General features: G+C 42.5%; 3 protein-coding genes across 4 annotated transcripts in view; 1 reads left to right on the top strand and 2 right to left on the bottom strand.

Moving 5' to 3' along the window:
- LOC121867791 (putative neutral sphingomyelinase) overlaps positions 1-3,284 on the bottom strand; it is a 44,201-nt gene extending 40,917 nt beyond the window's left edge. Inside the window, exon 1 of the mRNA XM_042367902.1 lies at positions 3,246-3,284. The gene's annotated coding sequence lies outside the window, so the exon portion shown is untranslated. The remainder of the gene's footprint in view (positions 1-3,245) is intronic.
- LOC121867790 (GPI mannosyltransferase 4-like) lies at positions 104-18,202 on the bottom strand. 2 transcript variants are annotated; one of them, XM_042367899.1, is made up of 3 exons: positions 18,048-18,202; positions 4,974-5,092; positions 104-3,306 (listed from the first exon to the last, which is right to left on the bottom strand). In XM_042367899.1, exons 2-3 carry the CDS (start codon positions 5,062-5,064, stop codon positions 962-964), a joined length of 2,436 nt encoding a protein of 811 aa, XP_042223833.1. In that variant the 5' UTR covers positions 5,065-5,092; positions 18,048-18,202; the 3' UTR covers positions 104-961. The 2 variants fall into 2 exon arrangements, with proteins under 2 accessions (XP_042223833.1, XP_042223832.1); XM_042367898.1 differs by lacking the exon at positions 18,048-18,202 and adding an exon at positions 5,919-6,087.
- LOC121867661 lies at positions 7,427-20,646 on the top strand. Its single transcript, XM_042367678.1, has 5 exons — positions 7,427-7,502; positions 11,479-11,558; positions 15,187-15,322; positions 15,842-17,299; positions 18,591-20,646. Exons 1-5 carry the CDS (start codon positions 7,427-7,429, stop codon positions 19,436-19,438), a joined length of 2,598 nt encoding a protein of 865 aa, XP_042223612.1. The 3' UTR covers positions 19,439-20,646.
- The last annotated feature ends 547 nt before the right edge of the window (positions 20,647-21,193 follow it).

Consider the following 21,193-nt stretch of genomic DNA (forward strand, 5'->3'; position numbering starts at 1 on the left):
TTTAACCCTTTGAGGACGATGATTTAACCCTTTGAGGACGATGATTTAACCCTTTGAGGATGATGATTTAACCCTTTGAGGACTATGATTTAACCCTCTGAGGACGATGATTAACCCTTTGAGGACCATCGGTAGTGTGGTGTGGTGGTAGTGTGGTGTGGTGGTAGTGTGGTAGTGAGAAAATCATATCAAATATTCCACAAGTAAACATAACAGTGTGTAGTGTGAATCATATTCCTAATTTACAAATATTCTAACTAATTTTCAGTACAGTAATTCGCTCGTCATTGTAGTTTACTCAAAGAAAAAATTTAAGTCATTACGGTTTTTAAATTATGTTAAAAAAAATAGAAATAAATTGAAAGTAGCTGAAATTAAATTAAAAGTAGCTAAAAGTAATTAAAAGTTGCTGAAAGTACACTTAAAATACCCGATCTGATCTAACCTAACCCTACCTAACCTAACCATGGCCCATTCCACTCATCATCACAGCCATAACAGATATGAATAATGGGGTAAAATAGTTCCAATGGATCACCTGAACAATCTCCATCTACCCACAGCTTATACCACACTAGGACTAACTACCCTAATGCTATTTCAGGGTAGGGGGTGATTAGGTCAGGTTAGGTTAGCATTAGGGTGTTTAATTATCAGGTGAAATAAACTGAGGTGCCTAATCTTCATGTGATATAATGTAAGATTAGGTCGCTGTTAGCTTAGATTAAATTAGTATTATGTCAATTTAGGCCAGGTATCAGGTCAAATTGCGTTAGGTATACGTTAAATTAGCGTTAGATTAGGTTACGATTAGGGCATTTAATAATCAGGTGAAATAAACTAAGGTGCCTAATCTTAACACAATCCAGTTACTGTATTCTATTTTGTTTTCCCAGTATGGACAAATTTCTTTCTTTGTACTTAATTATAAAGTGTGAGAAGCTAAAGGTTTTCAGATGCACTACAGTTCCTCCCTAGTGTGTGCTGCGACCTTAGGAGGCTTGGGTAATCTGATGGCATAAGTCTTGGTGTTTGGGATTAATGGTTCGTCACTCAGTTCAAATTCGTCCTCAAACGGGTCGAAATAGTCATCTTTTAGGTCGAAATTGTCGATATCTGCGTAGCTTTTGTCGTCTGTGTTGGAAGTTTGGTCTCGAGCGCTGGAAGTTAGGTCTTGTGTGTCGGAAGTTTGGTCTTGTGTGTCGGTAGCTTGGTCTTGTGTGTCGGTAGCTTGGTCATCTGTGCCAGAAGTTTGGTCGTCTGTGCCAGAAGTTTGGTCGTTTGTGCCGGAAGTTTGGTCGTTTGTGCCGGAAGTTTGGTCGTTTGTGTCAAAGGTTTCATCATCTGTGTCAAAAATATCCTCATCCATCTCAAAAGTTTCCTCGGTTACACGAAAAGTTTTCTTAACTGTGCCAAAAGTTTTCTCGTCAATAATAAAAGTTTCGTGGTTACTTTCTTTAGTTTTCTCTTTCCTGCTAAAAATTTCCTCATTCATGTCAAAAGCTTCATCGATCACCTCAAAAGTTTCATCGTCAATGTCAAAAGTTTTCTCGAGCGATGCGACTCTCTCCGACCTGTCTGGGCGGGGACCAAAGTATATCCCGATTATGTCGATGCTGAACTGATCGAGACGGCGGAGAAACTGACAGACGTGGCCGCACGACTCCGTGAAACTGGCGGCGTCGATGACCATGTCCGGGGGATCCTCCATGGTTATGTGGCCGCGGACTCGCTGTAGTCTACGCAGAGAGACGTTCTCCGGTTTACTGTTATACAGCTCCTCGGACAGACTGGCCGGCAGACACAAGACGAGTTCCGCATCTCTGGTCGAGTTCTGCAGGGCTTCTTTATATATTCGAGACGTCACCTCGTGTAAGTCGGACACCGCCCTAGAACCCCCGACGTCGTAGGTAAACACGGACTTCGCCATGCGGTACTTCCTTCCGTCTTCCGCCACGGCGACGACATTGATCCTCCTCATGAGTAAGAACGTCGGTGGGGTGTACATGTCGGAGAAGACTATGTGGGTGTTGGTGTGCGGCGGCTGCAGGAGGATGTGCTCGTGTACCCTCATCATGGTCTTGGTCACTCCTCCCTGGTGGAGAAAACCGAAGAAGATCACGCAGAAGATGTTCCACACGTGCCACGCCAGGAAGCACAGGTGTTTGAAGGCCTTTAACCTCTTGCCGGAAATGAGGAGAACATCGTCCGAGTGTAAGATGACGAGGGGGAGTAAGGTGGGCAGGAGGAACCTCGGCTCTTGGTGCGGGACGGCCGACAGCACCAGCACCGGCAAAATGAACGTAGCCAGGAGCATGGTGGCTATACTGAAGATCTTCGGCTTTTTGGTCATGTCGTTGGTGATGAAACTTGCCATATACTTGGAGACCGACCACAGACCCAACAACCCCAAGACGCCGTGAAGCAACGGCAAGTTTACGACCAGGTGGAGATAATAAGGATGAAGGCCGTGAGTGGCCAGGTTATTCTCGTTAGCGTTGTACAGGAGAAAGTTAACGGGCGTCACGATGAACGATCTACCCGTCACGTTCCAGAAGAGGAGCTCGGTGAACGTCAGCGAGCCGTAGTAGAACGAATCGGCCAGCACGCAGGTGAGAAACGTGACCACTATACCCGGCAGGAGACTCAAGCACCTCAGGTTGAAATACGAGAAATCCACCTCTTTGGTCACCACGCCTCGTTGCAGCCAGAACGCTACGGGGATGAAGGAAAATATCACAAACGTTGGCCGCACAAAAGCACCGTACGTCACAACCACTGATATGATCGCACTGTCTACATAATTGTAAGGAGGTAATTTACTCTTAATACGAACTAATTTCACTTTGTCTTGGAGCGTTTCGGCCGATTCGTAAAGATCCTGAAGAACGTTCTGCTTGCGGATAATCTTTGTGCTTTCGACCATGGACTCACACACCCGCCACAACAACACTGCCATGAGAATAAGCTCCATAGTGTTCGAAAATGTTCTCGTCGCGTACACGAGCATTATGTACGAACTAGCAAACACCTCCACACAGCACCAGGGTCTGAGGAAACACATTCTTGCGATTCTGTAGACACTGTAGTCCGCTATAAACGACAGAAACGTCATGAGAATCCTCGGGGCAACGAGTAAATTGTATGGGCTCTGTAGTTCATAACCCAAGTAATAGGTGAAGAACGGAGCCACGTATTTTATAAAGACATAAGGCAAAGACACTACAGCCGAGAACGTGACCGACCTGATGGGATTCTCAGGGTGGAACTCCCAGGGCTTCTTGGCGTCAATGTTCAACAGATCACCTGAAACAATGGAAAAACAAATGACTATCACCTGAAACAATGGAAAAACAAATGACTATCACATGAAACAATGGAAAACAAATGACTATCTCCTAGGAACCACTGGAAAAACAAATGACTATCTCCTAGGAACCACTGGAAAAACAAATGACTATCGCCTGAAACAATGGAAAAATAAATGATTATCACGTGAAACAATGGAAGAACTAATTATTATCATCTGAAACAATAAAAGGACTAATTACTATCTCCAGAAGTAATGATAAAATAAATTACTAAAATGTTAATAACCAAAAGAAAATACAAATACATTTACAGTAGACTCTTGCCATTTGCGAGTTTGCCTAAGGTTCAGTGCTAGTGATGCTAGTGGCGTGAAATGTAAAAGGCAGAAATCAGTGATGACCCTGACAAAGAAAGGTGTATTATTATATAAGTTAAAAGAGGGGATGAGTGCTGCCATGGCTGGTCACAGTTGATTGGTACAGGTATACAGTAGTGTACTAAAGTAGTTTTAGTTGCTATACGCACCTAACCCCCGCGAATGGCAAGGGTTTACTGTATACAGCTTCATAATTATAAACGTTTGTACAAAATTAGTCGCCATATGGAGTGCATACAGTACTTTAAGGGCAAATGTTCGGTAACTCTCAAGTCCTAAACATAAAAATACACATCTATTAATTTATAAAGGATTGATTTACAATTGGTTTTCTGGAACTGAACCTTTTGTAAATCAAGAGATATGTTGAAAAAAATATGTTTACACTACATTATTTACACTGGTAATGTAAACGACTTGTGTAATAATCATCTCGAATATAAATTACCTTACACACACTAAAACAGGTACATACACATTCCCCAAAAATATTTAAATTATGTCCCATTCTTTACAAATTCTATACTGCCCAATAAATTTCTACTAAATATCATTAATGCCTTGAACAAATTCCAAATTTTTCCAACAGATTAAAATTTATTCCCCCCTCAAATATATACATGACCATGTTCACAAGAGACACGCCATCCTTCCCCTTCCTCATCTCGCCAAAGACTGAGCTGCACGCTGTAGTAGAGGCTTATAAAGGCTTATCAAGGTGACATTCAATGACTTGGAACACAGATTGAAACTAATGTTATATTCTAGTGCAAAATTTTTGGGGTTATCAGGATGGGGATAGTGGTGTGTGTGTGTGTGTTTACGAGGAACAACCCACCGGTACACAGGTCATTGACCCACAGAGGGGCCTGGGGGGCGAAAAAATAAGAATAGAAAGAAAAAATAATAAAAATTAAGAGATAAAAAGACTATAGTATACTGTATTAATGTACAGCACAAAGATGCCAGAAAACCAGCTTTTTGAAGTGAGACATTGTATGAGTATGGAAACACAGAAGACAGAGCATTCCACAGTTTGGCTGTGTGAGGAAAGAAGGAGGTACTATAACGGGTTATTATAGTGTGACCGACATCCACAGAGAAGCGGTGGGCACCGCGGGCAAGATGTGTGTTACGAGCCCACGGCCTTGCCGGCGGTACACAGGATGCCAAATCCACCGAACATTGCCCGTTAAAGTACCTGTAAAAGAGAGAGTGAAGCAACATTGTGGTGAAGATATAGGCTTGTGTGTGTGTGTGTGTGTCAAGAGAGAGAGATACCTACGTGCCATCACTTGGACCGACTGATGGAACTCGTCAGGATGGATATAACCAGTCTGCACTGTGGCCAGGTAGAGTCGTGCCAGGGCCAACATGCACCAGAAGATGGAGCTGTCCTTCACCCTGTAATAAATACCACCATTAGTTTATAACCTATCCGTCTAACCTAACCACACCTAACCTACCTAACCCTGTCTAACTTAACCTAACCAACCTATCCGTCTAACCTAACCACACCTAACCTACCTAACCCTGTCTAACTTAACCTAACCAACCTATCCATCTAACCTAACCACACCTAACCTACCTAACCCTGTCTAACTTAACCTAACCAACCTATCCGTCTAACCTAACCTAAACTACCTTACCAACATAACCTAATCTAACCTAACTTAACTTAAATTACCTAACCTAGTCTAAGCTAGCCACACATAACCTAACCTACCTAACTTAACCAAACAGACAAGACTCACTATACTTGCTCCAATATCTTCGACAAATGCAATACTTAAGTTCTAAATTATAGTTCCAGTATTCAACCCTTGGCTATTAAACCACATTGTACCAGCCACCTGAACTGCTGTACAATGGGTCTAAAGTGTATCTTAACTAGTGTACATTATATTTACTAATCTACTATATCTAAACTACAATACATAGACTACTGTACAATAAGTTAACTAGTATACAATATCTGAACTACAACACGTGCTCTACAAAACACCATAACTCCTATACAATACCACAATTTACACTACAATATCTTAACTACAGATACAATATCATCACTAATCTACAAAATAACCCCTAAAAATATACAATAATTCCCACATATCGATCAATAAACTAACAGGAATGCTACAACTACATCCCTCAACTTTAGAAATTTCTCGATTAAAACTTCTAACATTTTTACAATTTTAACAACATTTTAACATATTTTACTCACTTTGGTACCTTAACAACTCTTCTAAAGGGGTTATTGATGAATGAGGTACGGTTTTTAGCTCTCTTTCTACACTCCATGATGGTTTATTGTGGTAAAATGTAAAAGGAATTGTGTGAAGGTGTGGTAGACGAGGTGGCGCCAGTCTCTCTGTGTTGATGTTAGACCAGCTGATGGACTTAACCCCCCCTCCTCTATCTCTCTCTATCTCTCAATTTATCTCTCTATTTATGTCATTCTATTTCTCTATTATCTTTATGTACATCTATCTATCAATTATCTTTATATCTATCTTTAACTTGAGTCTTATTATTAGTTGTAAATTCATCTCTCTCTCTCTATCTCTCAATTTATCTCTCTATCTCTCTATGTCATTCTATTTCTCTATTTATCTTTATGTACATCTATCAATTATCTTTATATTAATCTATCTTTAACTTGAGTCTTATTGTTAGTTGTAGATTCATCTCTCTCTCTCTCAAGATTCTGGACCTAAAACTAAAATTTAAATTAAAATCGTATAAAATTATAATTATTTCTAAAACATTAATCACGCCAAATTTTCTTATACCAAATTCCATTATAACTGAACAATAACTTATATAACAAATAACAACGATATTAAACCACTTATTACTCGCTAATGACCTTGACCTAACCCTATAACATTAACTAGTTCACTTAACGTTGACCCTTACCTTAAAAATAGCGTTTAAAATGGCATTAATATTATACTAAGACCATTTACACTAGATAAGTTAATTTCCACCCCCCTCCACTCATCCACCTGCACCCACTCACCCATTTATTTACCTCCATCCACCTACTTTCATCCACATCCACTCACCCACCCACCATCCACCTCTATCCACATCCACCCAACCACTTACCTCCATACAACTCCACTCATTCACCCACATATCCACCTCCATCCATAGCTATCCACCTACACATCTCACTTATCCACCTACAGTACACATCCACTCATCCACGTGCACACCCACTTAACCACATTCACATCCAATTATCAACCTCCATCCACTTATCCACACACCTATCCACCTGCACCAACCATCCATCTAACTTGATCTTTACACAACACCATCAATTCTCCAGGTAATAATTAATGACCCGCCAATTACACACAGGTATATAAGAACAGGTGAGAGACTGATCGGTCCATTTGGTCTTGAGTTCTGGTCAGAGGTGGTGTTGCCTCGGTGTGTGTGTGTGTGTGTGTGCGTGTCTTTGTGGCGTGTGTGTGTATCTGTGTGCGTGTATTTGTGGCGTGTGTGTGTATCTGTGTGCGTGTATTTGTGGCGTGTGTGTGTATCTGTGTGCTGTGGCGTGTGTATATTTGTGTGTGTGTGTGTATATGTGGCTTGTGTGTCTGTGTATTTACGTGTATGTATATATATATCTGTGTATGTTTGTGTGTATAAATACCTACTGAATTATATACCTGTAAAGTAATATTATTTTACTATTATCATCTACACAGGTTGACAGTCATGGTGGAGGCTGGTACCTGCCTTGTCGTCTTCAGCCTTCTGGTACTAGTGACGTCATCTGTACCAGAGAACAAAGGTTGGTACCTGTGGCTATGATTATGTGTACCTGTGACTATGATCATGTGTACCTGTGACTATGATTATGTGTACCTGTGACTATGATTATGTGTACCTGTGGCTATGATTATGTGTACCTGTGGCTATGATTATGTGTACCTGTGGCTATGATTATGTGTACCTGTGGCTATGATCATGTGTACCTGTGACTATGATTATGTGTACCTGTGGCTATGATTATGTGTACCTGTGGCTATGCTTATGTGTACCTATGGCTATGATTATGTGTACCTGTGGCTATGATTATGTGTACCTGTGGCTATGATTATGTGTACCTGTCACTATGATTATGTGTACCTGTGGCTATGATTATGTGTACCTGTGACTATGATTATGTGTACCTGTGGCTATGATCATGTGTACCTGTGGCTATGATCATGTGTACCTGTGGCTATGATTATGTGTACCTGTGGCTATGATTATGTGTACCTGTGGCTATGATTATGTGTACCTGTGGCTATGATTATGTGTACCTGTGGCTATGATTATGTGTACCGGTGACTATGATTATGTGTACCTGTGGCTATGATTATGTGTACCTGTGACTATGATTATGTGTACCTGTGGCTATGATTATGTGTACCTGTGGCTATGATTATGTGTTCCTGTGACTATGATTATGTGTACCTGTGGCTATGATTATGTGTACCTGTGGCTATGATTATGTGTACCTGTGGCTGTGATTATACTGCATTAATAGAGACTGAATGTGAAAAGGACCTAGGTGTGCATGTTGACAATGAGCTGAAGTTCTCAGGCCATTGCGAGAAGAAGGCAAATCAGGCAAATAAATTATTGGGTCTCATGAGAAGGTCGTTCAGATATCTAGACGGTCCGTCCCTCGAAATCGTCATCTGTACCTGTAACAAGTGGGGTACCGCAGGGTAGTGTATTGGGCCCGCTGTTGTTTGTTTGTTTAATAAATGACATGCCTGACGTTGTACACTACTCCATACAAATGTTTGCCGATGACGCTAAGTTATTTCGGGAAATTAAGAACCAAGCGGACTGTGAAGAGCGGCAGAAGGACCTCTGTGGGCTCCAAGAATGGGCGAAGAAATGGCTGCCGAGATTCAATGTCAGGAAGTGTAAGAGGATGCACCTGGGGCGTACCAACGGTAAGGAGGCGTATCATATGTCCCAACGGGATGAAGAAACTGTACTAGTTGAGACTGTGTGTGAGAAGGACCTAGGAGTGTATGTTGACAATGAGCTGAAGTTCTCGGGCAATTGTGAGAAGAAGGTAGATCAGGCAAATAAATTATTGGGTCTTATAAGAAGGTCGTTCAGATATCTAGACGGTCCGTCCCTCGTGACGATCTTCAGGAGTGAAGTGCTTCCCCATCTGGAGTACTGTCACCCCATTTGGTCCCCGAGATATGCTAGGGACTGTCAGTTGGTTGAAAATGTTCAAAGGAGGGCCACCAAACTGGTGCCTGCACTTCGGCACCTCAGCTACCCTGAGAGATTGGAGCGCCTGAACTTGCCTAGCTTATACTACAGACGGGCAAGGGGGGACCTAGTTGAGGTGTATAAGCATCTCAGGGGGCACTACTCAGTTGAGTGTCCTTACTTGGAGCTGGCGGACGCTCGCCCCACAAGGGGTCACAGCTCAAGATTGAAGAAGCCGCAAGTCCAGAAAACCGTGAGGGCAAACTTTTTCGGAGTGAGGGTTGTAAACTCTTGGAACAATCTACCAGAGAGTGTTGTGACGGCACCGAGTGTGAGCTCTTTCAAGAGAAGACTTGACCAACACTGGAGCGGGTTCAGGTACATTCAGGAGCCGGTGCATGCCCAGTATTTGCCAACAGTGCGTGACAGAGACGTGACCGATCGCCCGGGCGGCTAGCGAGCCGACCTTTTGGTGAAAAATATAAATGAAAAGAGACGTGACCGATCGCCCAAGCGGCTAACAAGCCGATCAGTGGCGAAGAGGATAAAAGTAAAAAAAAAAGTAAAAGTAACGATCTTCAGGAGTGAAGTGCTTCCCCATCTGGAGTACTGTCACCCCGTCTGGTCCCCGAGATATACTAGGGACAGTCAGTTGGTTGAAAATGATCAAAGGAGGGCCACCAGACTGGTGCCTGCACTATGGCACCTCAGGCACCCAGAGAGATTAGAGCGCCTGCAGCTTATACTATAGGCGGACAAGGGGCGACCTAATTGACGTGTTTAAACATCTCAGATATGGACACTGAGTTGAGTGTTCATACCTGGAGCTGGTGGACGGCCGCCCCACTAGGGGTCACAGCTCAAGGTTGAAGAAGCTGCAAGTCCAGAAAACTGTGAGGGCAAACTTTTTCGGAGTGAGAGTTGTGAACAATCTACCAGAGAGAGTTGTGACGGCACCGAGTGTGAGCTCCTTCAAGACCAGACTTGACCAACACTGGAGCAGGTTCAGGTACATTCAGGAGCCGGTACATGCCCAGTACTTGCCAACAGTGCGTGACAGAGACGTGACCGACCACCCAAGCAGTTAACGAGCCGATCAGTAAGACCTAATGAATGGCGCTTAAAGACCTCTTCTGACCTTTAAAAAAACTAAAACTAAGACCCAATAAATCACTTAAAAACCCTATCCTAAAACCCTAAAACAAAAACCTACTAAAACCACCCCTAAAAAAAAACCCTACACATTATACCTCATAAATAAACTAAATAACAGTATAATGCTCCACCACACTCCAACAACTCACAAACTCTTTTAGGCACGTACTGCAAGTCAATAAATTAACTAATACCTGTAACGATATAATCAATACTAATAAAATAAAAGAAATTCCACGTCAAATTATACACTCGCTCAGTGAATACCTAGATGATTATTGCTACAAAACATCTACATTAATTATACCGAATTATATATCCATTTTTCGGTATTATAGGGGATATTTTTGTTTATATGGATTACCTGAAGATTAGGCACCCCAGCTTATTTCACCTGATGATAAAACACCCCAACACTATCTGGAGGGTAGGGTAGGGTAGGGTAGGTTAGGATAGGGTAGAGGATAAGTTAGGATAGGGTAGGGTAGGTTAGGGTAGAGTAGAGGATAAGTTAGGATAGGGTGGAGTAGGGTAGGTTAGGATACAGGATAAGTTAGGATAAGGTAGGTTAGGGTAGGTTAGGGTAGGGTAGAGGATAAGTTAGGATAGGGTAGGGAAGGGTAGGGTACAGGATAAGTTAGGATAGGGTAGGGTAGAGGATAAGTTAGGATAGGGTGGGTTAGGGTACAGGATAAGTTAGGATAGGGTAGGGTACAGGATAAGTTAGGGTAGGGTAGGGTACAGGATATGTTAGGATAGGATAGGGTAGGGTAGGGTACAGGATGTTAGGATAGGGTAGGGTAGGGTACAGGATAAGTTAGGATAGGGTAGGGTAGGGTACAGGATAAGTTAATTATAAGGTGGGATAAGGTAGGGTAAGGTACCACTATTATCATTATTATTCCACTAACGTCTATAACAGCCATGAACACGCCACTATTAAAAGGCCACACAATATTAATACGCCGTTGAATCAATAATACTCTAGTTGCACCAATCAACTATGTAACTACATCGTTCTCCATCACTACGTTGGACCAATCATTAATCACCCATAAGCTGCTGTGTTGTAATTGGTCGACACCCACACAAGACCTGAAAGCATTATGTTTCATTCAGAACTTGTTGACATTATTGAGCTGTGTGTGTGTGTGTATGTATGCATGTGTGTGTTCAGGTAACTCACATTCCCAGTAATTCCACATTCCCGGTAACTCCACATTCCCGGTAACTCCACATTCCCAGTAACTCCACATTCCCGGTAACTCCACATTCCCAGTAACTCCACATTCCCAGTAACTCCACATTCCCAGTAACTCCACATTCCCGGTAACTCCACATTCCCAGTAACTCCACATTCCCTGTAACTCATATCTCCTAACCCACAGAGGTGACGGAGAACGATGCCTGGGAGACGGCAGTATTTGACTTCTCACCTTTAAAAGACAACAAGAATAAAATTGCTAAAGTAAGTTAATTTTAATCATTATTTGTTGAATTACCTTTATTATATCTATTATTAGTCAAATTATCTTTACTATATTCATTATCGTTAGTTTAATTACTTTTCATTGTTAGTTTAATTACTTTTCATTGTTAGTTTAATTACTTTTCATTGTTAGTTTAATTACTTTTCATTGTTAGTTTAATTACTTTTCATTGTTAGTTTAATTACTTTTCATTGTTAGTTTAATTATTTTTCATTGTTAGTTTAATTACTTTTCAATGTTAGTTTAATTACTTTACATTGTTAGTTTAATTACTTTTCATTGTTAGTTTAATTACTTTACATTGTTAGTTTAATTACTTTTCATTGTTAGTTTAATTACCTTTGAAAATTATCAATGTAATTTAAATACAGTTGTACCCCACTTAACGCGGTCAATTGAACCCAGAGGGTCCCGCGTTAAGTGAAAACCGCGTTAAGTGAATAACAGAACATATGGGATTAATTCCAATAGAACCCAGCCCGACCCCCAAACTCCACTTTTTGACGACAAATAACTATGTTGTAGTAAAAATTCTATCTTAACTTTATGGTGGCATGAAAAACAAGTAATATAGAAGAGGTTAGGTTAGGAAAGATAAAGGTTAACATAGGAAAAATAAAGAATAGGTTAAAAAACGAAAAGGTTTAAGGAACACTCACGGTAGTAGAAGAGATGGGTCGGCATACGGGGATGGAGGCTGGTTCCGAGGCAGAGGGCAGATTACTGCCCCTCAGGTGAATCACCATTACTAGGTGAATCACCATTACTAGGTGAATCAATATCACTGTCACTTACAGTTGTCATGGCTTCCCTGACAAATCCCTCAAAATCACCTTCACTATCACTATCACTGCCTTGGGCTGGCTGTGGTGGGTTGCGGGCGAAGAACTCGGTTATGCTTTTCTGACGGCTGGCTTTGATGTTGTCGTGATACACCTTGATGTACGGCTCCATAGCCTGCACCAGTCGGTTATGGAAGACGTCATGGCGTTCATCGTCAGTGTCGCGGGAAACGATGGACTTAATTTTTTCTGTTAACTCTATGACACACTTAATATCACTATGACTTAAACTAGGTTCTTCGGAGAATGACGCACCTTCTTCCTCCTCTTCACTGGCGGGTTCTTCTTCCAACATCTCGTCGGCAGTCACTTCAGGATCTCTGATCACCTCCATGATGTCTTCGTTGGTGGTCTCGGAGAAGCCTTCAGCTGTAACAGTCTGCGCAGCTTCTCTGGCAAGGTCCACTGCTACTGCAACAGTCTGAACCTGACCAGTAACAGATTGACTCCTCCTCTCACCTGGTATGCCATGCAACACATGTCTCCATGCGTGACGAATCGTAGCAGTAGACAGCAGATCCCATGCCTCCACCAAGAAGTCTACAGCTTGTTTGACGTTAAACTTCTTCCAAAATTGTTTGACGAGAACTTCTTGAGTCGCCGCCTCTTGTTCCTTGTCCTCGTCGCTTTTACTCTCGCTGTCGGTGTCACCCAGCTTACGCAACTCATCCTTGGTGTTGGTAGAGTCGTTCAGGAGCTTGAATTTCTTTGCCGAGTATGCAGCTTTAACGTTGCAGATTAACTCCTGGTCCATAGGCTGGATTAATGACGTGGTGTTGGGAGGAAGGAAGACCACTTTTACGTTGGGGTGACGATCCATTAGTAGGGGCGAGTGTCCAGGTGCGTTGTCAAGGAGCAACAAAATGTTGAATGGAACATTCTGTTGCTCGCAGAATTTCTGCACGTCAGGAACAAAAAAGTTGTCAAACCAGAAGAGGGACAGAGAAGAGGACATCCACGCCTTACGTGCGGTTAGCCAGTGGACATTAAGCTTGTTCATGTCCATATTCTTGTAGGCGTGCGGCTTGCGGGCTTTGTGAATCACCGATAACTTTGGTTTACAGGTACCGGAGGCATTGGTGGTAAACAGGACGGTGATGCGTTCCTTCTGCATCTTCCGGCCCCTTACCTTGCTCGCAGACTGGACAACGAAGGTCTTGGAAGGTAACTTTTTCCAGAAAAGACCAGATTCGTCCATGTTAAACACCTGGTCGTCAGTGTACTGTCCTTCCTCCATAATCTCACGTAAAAACGGAGGAAAATCTCTAGCCGCCGCACGGTCAGCACTCGCTTCCTCACCAACAATGCTGATGTTGGTGACCTTGTTCCTCCTCTTAAACCTATGCAGCCAACCATGGGAAGCATTGAAGGGTTTGGGCTCTGCAATTCCCATTTTACGTGTCACTGCTGCGTATAGCTCACGTGCGTACTCCTGCACTGAGCGCGTGTCCACCGCCATGTTGCGTCGCGCCTGACGCACCAAATAACTCACCAGCAAAGTTTCCACTTTTGCCAGCACCCTGTTCTGGCAATACCTGATAGCTGAAGCACCTGCAGACTTTGTGAGCTTCATGTGCTCCTTTATCTTGGCTGCATCCTTCTTGATCGTACGAATCGTAGATTCGTTGACGCCATGCTGGCGCGCGAGATCAACTTGGCGTCTTCCTTTCTCCAAATCTTGAACAATTTGGTACTTCAGCTCGTAGCTTAATGAACGTCGTGTCTTCTTTGGTTTAGTGCCGCTGGGTCCAGGTAAGGAAAGGTTTCTCTCTGGGGGTGGTGGTCCGGCGGAAGCCATTTTACGGAACAATGGATGCGCGTTAACACGGCGTGGCCTTGAGGGATGAAACTGCCGCGGCTAGGTCAAGCGTCGTCTCTCCCTCCCTCCCTCCCTCCCCGGGGTAGTCACGTCATAATACTTTAAGCCAATTACAGCTAGCAGCAGAGGGGGGTAGGGCTGCATGGCCAATCACAGTCCGAGACGTCATATGACGTCAGTGATAACGCAACAAAGACACACACTGCGCAACCTTACCGCGCCGCTTGCCCAAGCGGAGGGAGGAGGAGGGAGAGGCAGGCAGGCAGGCAGGAGGGCGGGCGGGCGGGTGGCGCGTGGTCAAAATCTAAAAATAGCATCCGAGCCGGACACTCACCGCGTTGCTGTGGAAAAATCCGCGTTAAGTGAAAGTTCAGCTTTGGCAAGGCACCGCGTATATGCGAAAACGCGTTAAGTGAAAGCGCGTTAAGCGGGGTAATACTGTACTCTTATATTGATTATTCTCTATTTACCATCCATATATTAATAACTTTTGCCTACCGGTAATTAAATTCTCTGAGGTCATTAGTGTGTTAATTACCATAATATCACCTGTGTATGGTAATATGGTCTAGGGATTATGAGTTGAAGTTGTAGATCACCTGAAGAATATCCACCCCAGCTTATTTCACCTCAAGAATATCCACCCCAGGGTTAGATTAGTATTAGGGTGGGTTAATCTTCAGGTAAAATAATTTGGGGTGGATAATCTTCAGGTAAAATAATCTGGGGAGGATAATCTTCAGGTAAAATAATCTGGGGGTGGATAATCTTCAGGTAAAATAATCTGGGGTGGATAATCTTCAGGTAAAATAATCTGGGGAGGATAATCTTCAGGTAAAATAATCAGGGGTGGATAATCTTCAGGTAAACCACATTATAAAATACTGCATGACACTTATGACACAAAGAGACACACAGTAGGTATAAATATCGAGTTGTTTACAGATTGAAGGAGAGTACGAGGATGATACCGTGTTGGCGCCACCCTATACACTGTGCTGTTGGGTCCTGCCTCTACTCCAACAGGCCACGGGTCTCATCGTTCACATCTACGACAACGAGAACTCCCTCGAAATCAAATGTGAGTTCCGGGATGTTATCGTCGCCGGCACGGAGAAGGTTACGCGTGATGGGACGGAGCTAAACCCACTACAGTATATATTACAGTTACGACTATTATAATAACTGCAATGAAACACATATATCAGCTTGTATAGGTTAATACCGGCTTAGTCTTTCGAAAAATAAGTAGAACGAGGCAGCCGAGAACTAAAACATAAGTGGCCGCAAGGTTCCCAGGTAAAGGAGCCTTGACTTGTGTTCTTTATAATTTGGAAATGCTGTGTGTCTTCCTATACCCCCAAGATCCTGTTTTCTGTTGGTCACTTACAGATAATTTAACAAGTCACTATCATAGGTAAGGTTGGATAGGGTAGGTCCAGCTCTTATCTCTTCTTGTGAGTCGCTACGCTAGGTTAGAGAGGCGTAGGTCCAGCTCTTATCTCTTCTTGTGAGTCGCTACGCTAGGTTAGAGAGGCGTAGGTCCAGCTCTCTAACTAACCATGATCACTGTGACTCAACTAAAGTTCTTTCCTCACAGTGCTGGAAGGTCGACTGGGTGTGTCCATCAACAACACCTGCTCAGTGATCCTTGATACACCTGAGCTGGAGTCCCACAAGTGGCATCAGCTCTGTCTTGCCGTCAATGACACGGGTTCTGTCTTGTACCTCGCCAATCACACATTTGATTTCCTATTCGCTGACAAGAAGATTTGTTTTACGTCTACGAAGGATGTTGACCGAGTAACGCTCCAGCTGGGTAGTTATCCCGGAGGGTTTGTGTTCTCGGGGAAACTTGCAAGGGTGCTGCTTTACACGCGGGAGCTCAATGTGTCGGAGATCACACAACATCAACAGTGTCAGCCCGGCCCTCTTGATTTTCAACGCGTGCTTAATGTATCTCACATTGGTGGGGTTGAGAGGCAGTCGAGAGCCCTGGAGGAGTTCTGCCGGCCACATCCTTCAGAGTTCATAGCTCTGTTCAGGGCATACAACCATCACTACGAGGCAAGAGCATTCTGCAAAAGAATGGGCGGTCGCTTGATAAACAGATCTGATGATTATAAACAAATAGCTCACGAGATAAGCTCATCCAAGGACATCGTAGACCTGAAGGTACTTTTCTGGACAGAAGACATGGTATATAATTCCAACAAGTACGGTATTGTACTGTCTGTTACCCGGGCAGATGAAATATATCACACGCTGGAGTTCAAATGTTCCTCAATCCTGATTGTCACAGCCTGCTTCCTTCCTTATGGTATAAAAGTGTATGTGAAAGGAGATGATGTAATGGAATTTTCAGCTTTGCCTTACAATGGGCAACTTATACTGCAGTCCAAAGATGGAGCAATAATATCAAAATCAAAATGCCCCAATGATACAGCAACTAACAATGAATGCCTCAAGTCTTCAATATGTGATTATGAAATGTACGCACACTTTCTCGACAACCAACTTTACCTCGGACGTAAGGACTGGTTCACACCAAACATGATGGCTAAAAAGACTTACACTCTATCACTGTGTAGTAACGACAGCTTCACGTGTAACGACAGCTCCTGCATCCCTCTCATAAACCGTTGTGATGGCATCGTTCAGTGTCCCGACCACTCGGATGAGGGCGACATCTGCTACATCTTGGAACAGCCCTCATCAACTTACTGGAAGTCTGCCTGCCCCGAGGAATCACCCCTGATCAACTTAAAAGTCAGACTTTTGGGCGTCAACACAGTATCTCTCCAGGGAAATGAATTCGGCGTGACGCTATACATCACGCTGTCATGGACGGATCACAGACTAAAGTTCATTAACCTTGCCAACAATATGCTCCCCCTAGAGCCAGAGGAGTTTGACTTAATATGGTCACCCGTAGTGTATTTTGACAACGCCGTGTACAGAGACAACCTCAACATACTGAAGAAGATTGATGTATTACAAGACATTACAGTCAGCGCTGTAAGAGATAGCGAGACAACTATAGATAACAGCTATGAAGGTTAGTAACTCTATATAGAATTTTATGGATCACTTGAAGACTTTCCATCCCAGCTTATTTCATTTTAATATATTCTTTCAATGCATTCATCTATTTCCATTCACTGCTCCCTGATGGTTCTCTTTTACAACACTTTATTCATTTTTCAAGGAATCTTTCAAAAACATTCATTCTATCATTCTATTTCCTTCACTCTCGCCTTTGACACTTCATTCACTTTTCACATTCATTTCTAAATCATTCATATATATCAATTAAGTCTATTTTAACTCTTATACAACTCACACTCTCCCATTATATCAAATTTCTCTAAGACCAAGTGGCAACCAATGTCCACTTCAGTATAACTCAATACAATACAATGAAATTTTACATTGATTGAGCATGTATATACACCATGCAGGTATACAGTTCAGCATGTATATACACCATGCATGTATATACACCATGCAGGTATACACCATGCAGGTATACAGTTCAGCATGTATATACACCATGCAGGTATACAGTTCAGCATGTATATAGACAATGCAGGTATACAGTTCAGCATGTATATACACCATGCAGGTATACAGTTCAGCATGTATATACACCATGCAGGTATACAGTTCAGCATGTATATAGACAATGCAGGTATACAGTTCAGCATGTATATACACCATGCAGGTATACAGTTCAGCATGTATATAGACAATGCAGGTATACAATGTACCTAGACAGTGCAGGTAATATATACGAACTAACTCACCTCAGATTTCAAGATCCCACGTTCATAGTCCACCTAAGGCAGTGTGTTTAACCAGGGACTTGTCATGTCTGTCTCTCTGACTCACTTCACCCCAGTAGTACAGTACATGAGCTCCTCTGGGAAGGTAGTCACTCATAAGTCATCACGATTCTGCGAAGGATATTAATTTCACTCACGGTGGGGTGTTATAAGAACCATACTAATTTCATAACACCATTATTATCACCATACACCTCTGCTATTGGACCACATTTGATTCTGTTAAGTTCTCTCTTATTCTAGGATCTTCAGTTTACTCTGGTTATATATATTTACTTAAGATTCATAATTTTCTTCTCATTTTACAGTTAAACTTCTATTTAATGGACTATAAGGCGAGGGAGGGTTGTTATATCGAGGGTCCGTTAGATGTGAAAGGGGTTATATGGAGAGAAAAGTCCATTATATCGAGGTTTCACAGTAACGGTATAGAACTAATTTATTTACCCAACGTATGATAAATTAGTGACAGATAAAATATATATATATTTTTTTTAATTGCAGTTCAGAAGGTCAATGGTTCACATGTCTTCATCAACCAACACTTCAAGTATCTCTTTACGTTTTCTTGCACCTTCGAATTATTCACCTTTCCGTTTGACACTCAGGAATGCCAAATGTCCCTTCGCCTCAAATGTACCTCAGGGTGTCAACCAAAGTGGAACAGTGAGAGCGATGAAGGAATCCAAGTCGAGGGCAAAGATTTGACCATTTCCACGTACTCCATCTCACAACCTCGCTTCACTTACGACGTTTCGGAGGAGAATGCGCCCACCGAGGTTATAGTTTACGTGCTGTTCACCAGGAAGTTCATAGCATATCTCTTGACGACATTCCTGCCGTGCATCGTCCTGTGTATTCTGTCGCATCTCACTCTGACGCACTTCCAGCTCGACAACTTCACCGACAGGATCACCGTCACGCTGTCGTTGCTCATCGTCATAGCGTCGCTCTTCTCCCAGGTGTCGTCTTCTCTTCCCAGCGGTCCTATGCCTAAGCTCGTTGACTTCTTCTTCTTCTACTGCATCCTGCGGGTGAGTTTTGTCTTCTTTCTTCACAGCTGCATCCAGAAAAGTCTCACGGGCCGGCAAGAAACCCCAGACTCGGCAGACACAATTACGATGAAAGATCCGTCGCTGGACATCAACGTGAAGGTCGCCTGGGTTAGCGATGTCACCAAACATCGCCCCACACGAAGGTTCAACACGCCGCAGATCATCAACAGACTGGGTATCGTCTCTGTCTTACTTTGCGATGTTACGATTACGTGTTTATTCGCGTACTGGGCTATTTCTGAACAAATTGAAAAGGATGATAGATTTTCTACCTACAACTACACAAAGAAGGATTAAATATAACACAGCGGAAAATTAAATATGACAGAAGTGAATTAAATATGGTAGGATAATTAAATAGACAAAGACAATAGATTTCTACTTTCAATTACACACCAAAAAAAAAATATCTGATATGAAAAAGATAAGGAAATCCTCTTCTCACTTGTGTCTCAGCTCAGGACTTGAACCCAAGACACAGTAGTGAGAGATACATGTCTCACCCTTTAATATCACCAACAGTAATGTCAGGTACCCATTGACAGCTGGGTGGACTTAGGGTCTCCTAGGCAAGAACGAGTGACACTTAGGAGGAAAGACGAATGCTGTACCCACTTGACCACTGCACTCCCTCCCCCCCACCACATAATGTATACTGTATTTCTGCACTGTTTATGTAAGTGTTATTCCATATATGATACAGTGAAACTTTTATTTAATGGACTATATAGAGATGAAAGTCCATTATATCGAGGGTCCATTAGATGTGAAACCTCCATCTAACGAACTATTTGGAGAGAAAAGTTCATTATATGGAGGTTTCATTGTAATAAAAAGTTACAATGATACTTTGAGATGCATATACAGTAACACACAGTAGCACTCACATTCAAGCAGACAGGTTCTCACTTCCTTCGAGTTTTGACAAATACGGGACAAAAAATACATAGTCTATAACCAAAGCAAATTATATAGTCAAGCTTAATACAATCTCAAGAGACCTTCATAAATTCAGGACATGTGTGTATAATGTGTTCACTCCAAGCTTACAAGTGGACCAAATCAACTGAACCTCATGATTGGTCAACTTTTTATTTTTCACTCTCAAGATATCTATGTTATTAGCGTGTTTAACATATTTATTTTAACTTTCCTGGCTCTGATTATCATTCTACATTAACACTTACTTGTTAATATTACTTGAAAATTGCAGAATATAAAGAAAATATAATGTAGAGCTCTAAACTAACCTAAGGCATCTCATTCCCTACAGACTTGATGAAACCTGATCTAGTTTCTTGTTCCAAAGCTTGTGTGAATGGACTACTGTATAGTTTGTTTGGTAGTCATAGTTCAATAAGGTCATAAAAGTTCAATAGTAAAGATCAAAACAAAATCTCAAAGCCCCAAGACGCAAGAGGGTATAGTTGTGTTATGATATATATATACAGTGAACCCTCACTTTACGCGGTTAATTCAACCCACAGGGTACCGCGGAAAGTGAGAAACGCGTAAAGTGAACAACATAACGTATGGGATTAATTGAAATAGAGACCGGGCCGACCCCCAAACTCCACTTTTTCAGACACAATACCTACGTTGTAGTAAAAATAACTTCTTAATTTTATGATGGTATGCACACACAATTAATAATTAAGAGAAATATCAATAATATTAGGTTTTTTAACACATACATTAGTAGAAAAGATTGCTGGGCACACGGGGATGGGGGGTTGGTTCCGAGGCAGAGGGCAGATTATTGGCCCTCACCTGTATCACTTGTATCAATTGTATCACTATCCACCACAGAGGCTTGCAGGGCCTCTTTGTCAAACCCCTCAAAGTCCATATAAGTCCATATCTTCACTATAATTATCACTATCGCTGACTTGGGCCGGCTGTGATGGGTGGCGGGTGAAGAACTCGGTAATGTTTTCATGACTGGGCGACCTTGTGCGCACCCTGCTCGCGCCGCTTACACAACATGGCGGATGGCGGGAGAGGGCGGGAGAGATGACGGGAGGTTTGGATCCAAAAATGGCGCGGCTCGCC

Source organism: Homarus americanus, unplaced genomic scaffold (assembly GCF_018991925.1).
Source record: "Homarus americanus isolate GMGI-L3 unplaced genomic scaffold, GMGI_Hamer_2.0 scaffold46583, whole genome shotgun sequence".
Taxonomy (NCBI): domain Eukaryota; kingdom Metazoa; phylum Arthropoda; class Malacostraca; order Decapoda; family Nephropidae; genus Homarus; species Homarus americanus.

Coding starts and splice junctions, on each gene's coding strand:
- LOC121867790 (XM_042367898.1), bottom strand. CDS start 5,995: ATGGAGTGTAGAAAGAGAGCTAAAAACCGTACCTCATTCATCAATAAC. Junction 5,093..5,918: donor AGAGTTGTTAAGGTACCAAA/GTGAGTAAAATA, acceptor TATTTATTACAG/GGTGAAGGACAGCTCCATCT. Junction 3,307..4,973: donor GTCGGTCCAAGTGATGGCAC/GTAGGTATCTCT, acceptor CCATTGTTTCAG/GTGATCTGTTGAACATTGAC.
- LOC121867661 (XM_042367678.1), top strand. CDS start 7,427: ATGGTGGAGGCTGGTACCTGCCTTGTCGTCTTCAGCCTTCTGGTACTA. Junction 11,559..15,186: donor ACAAGAATAAAATTGCTAAA/GTAAGTTAATTT, acceptor AGTTGTTTACAG/ATTGAAGGAGAGTACGAGGA. Junction 15,323..15,841: donor GAACTCCCTCGAAATCAAAT/GTGAGTTCCGGG, acceptor CTTTCCTCACAG/TGCTGGAAGGTCGACTGGGT.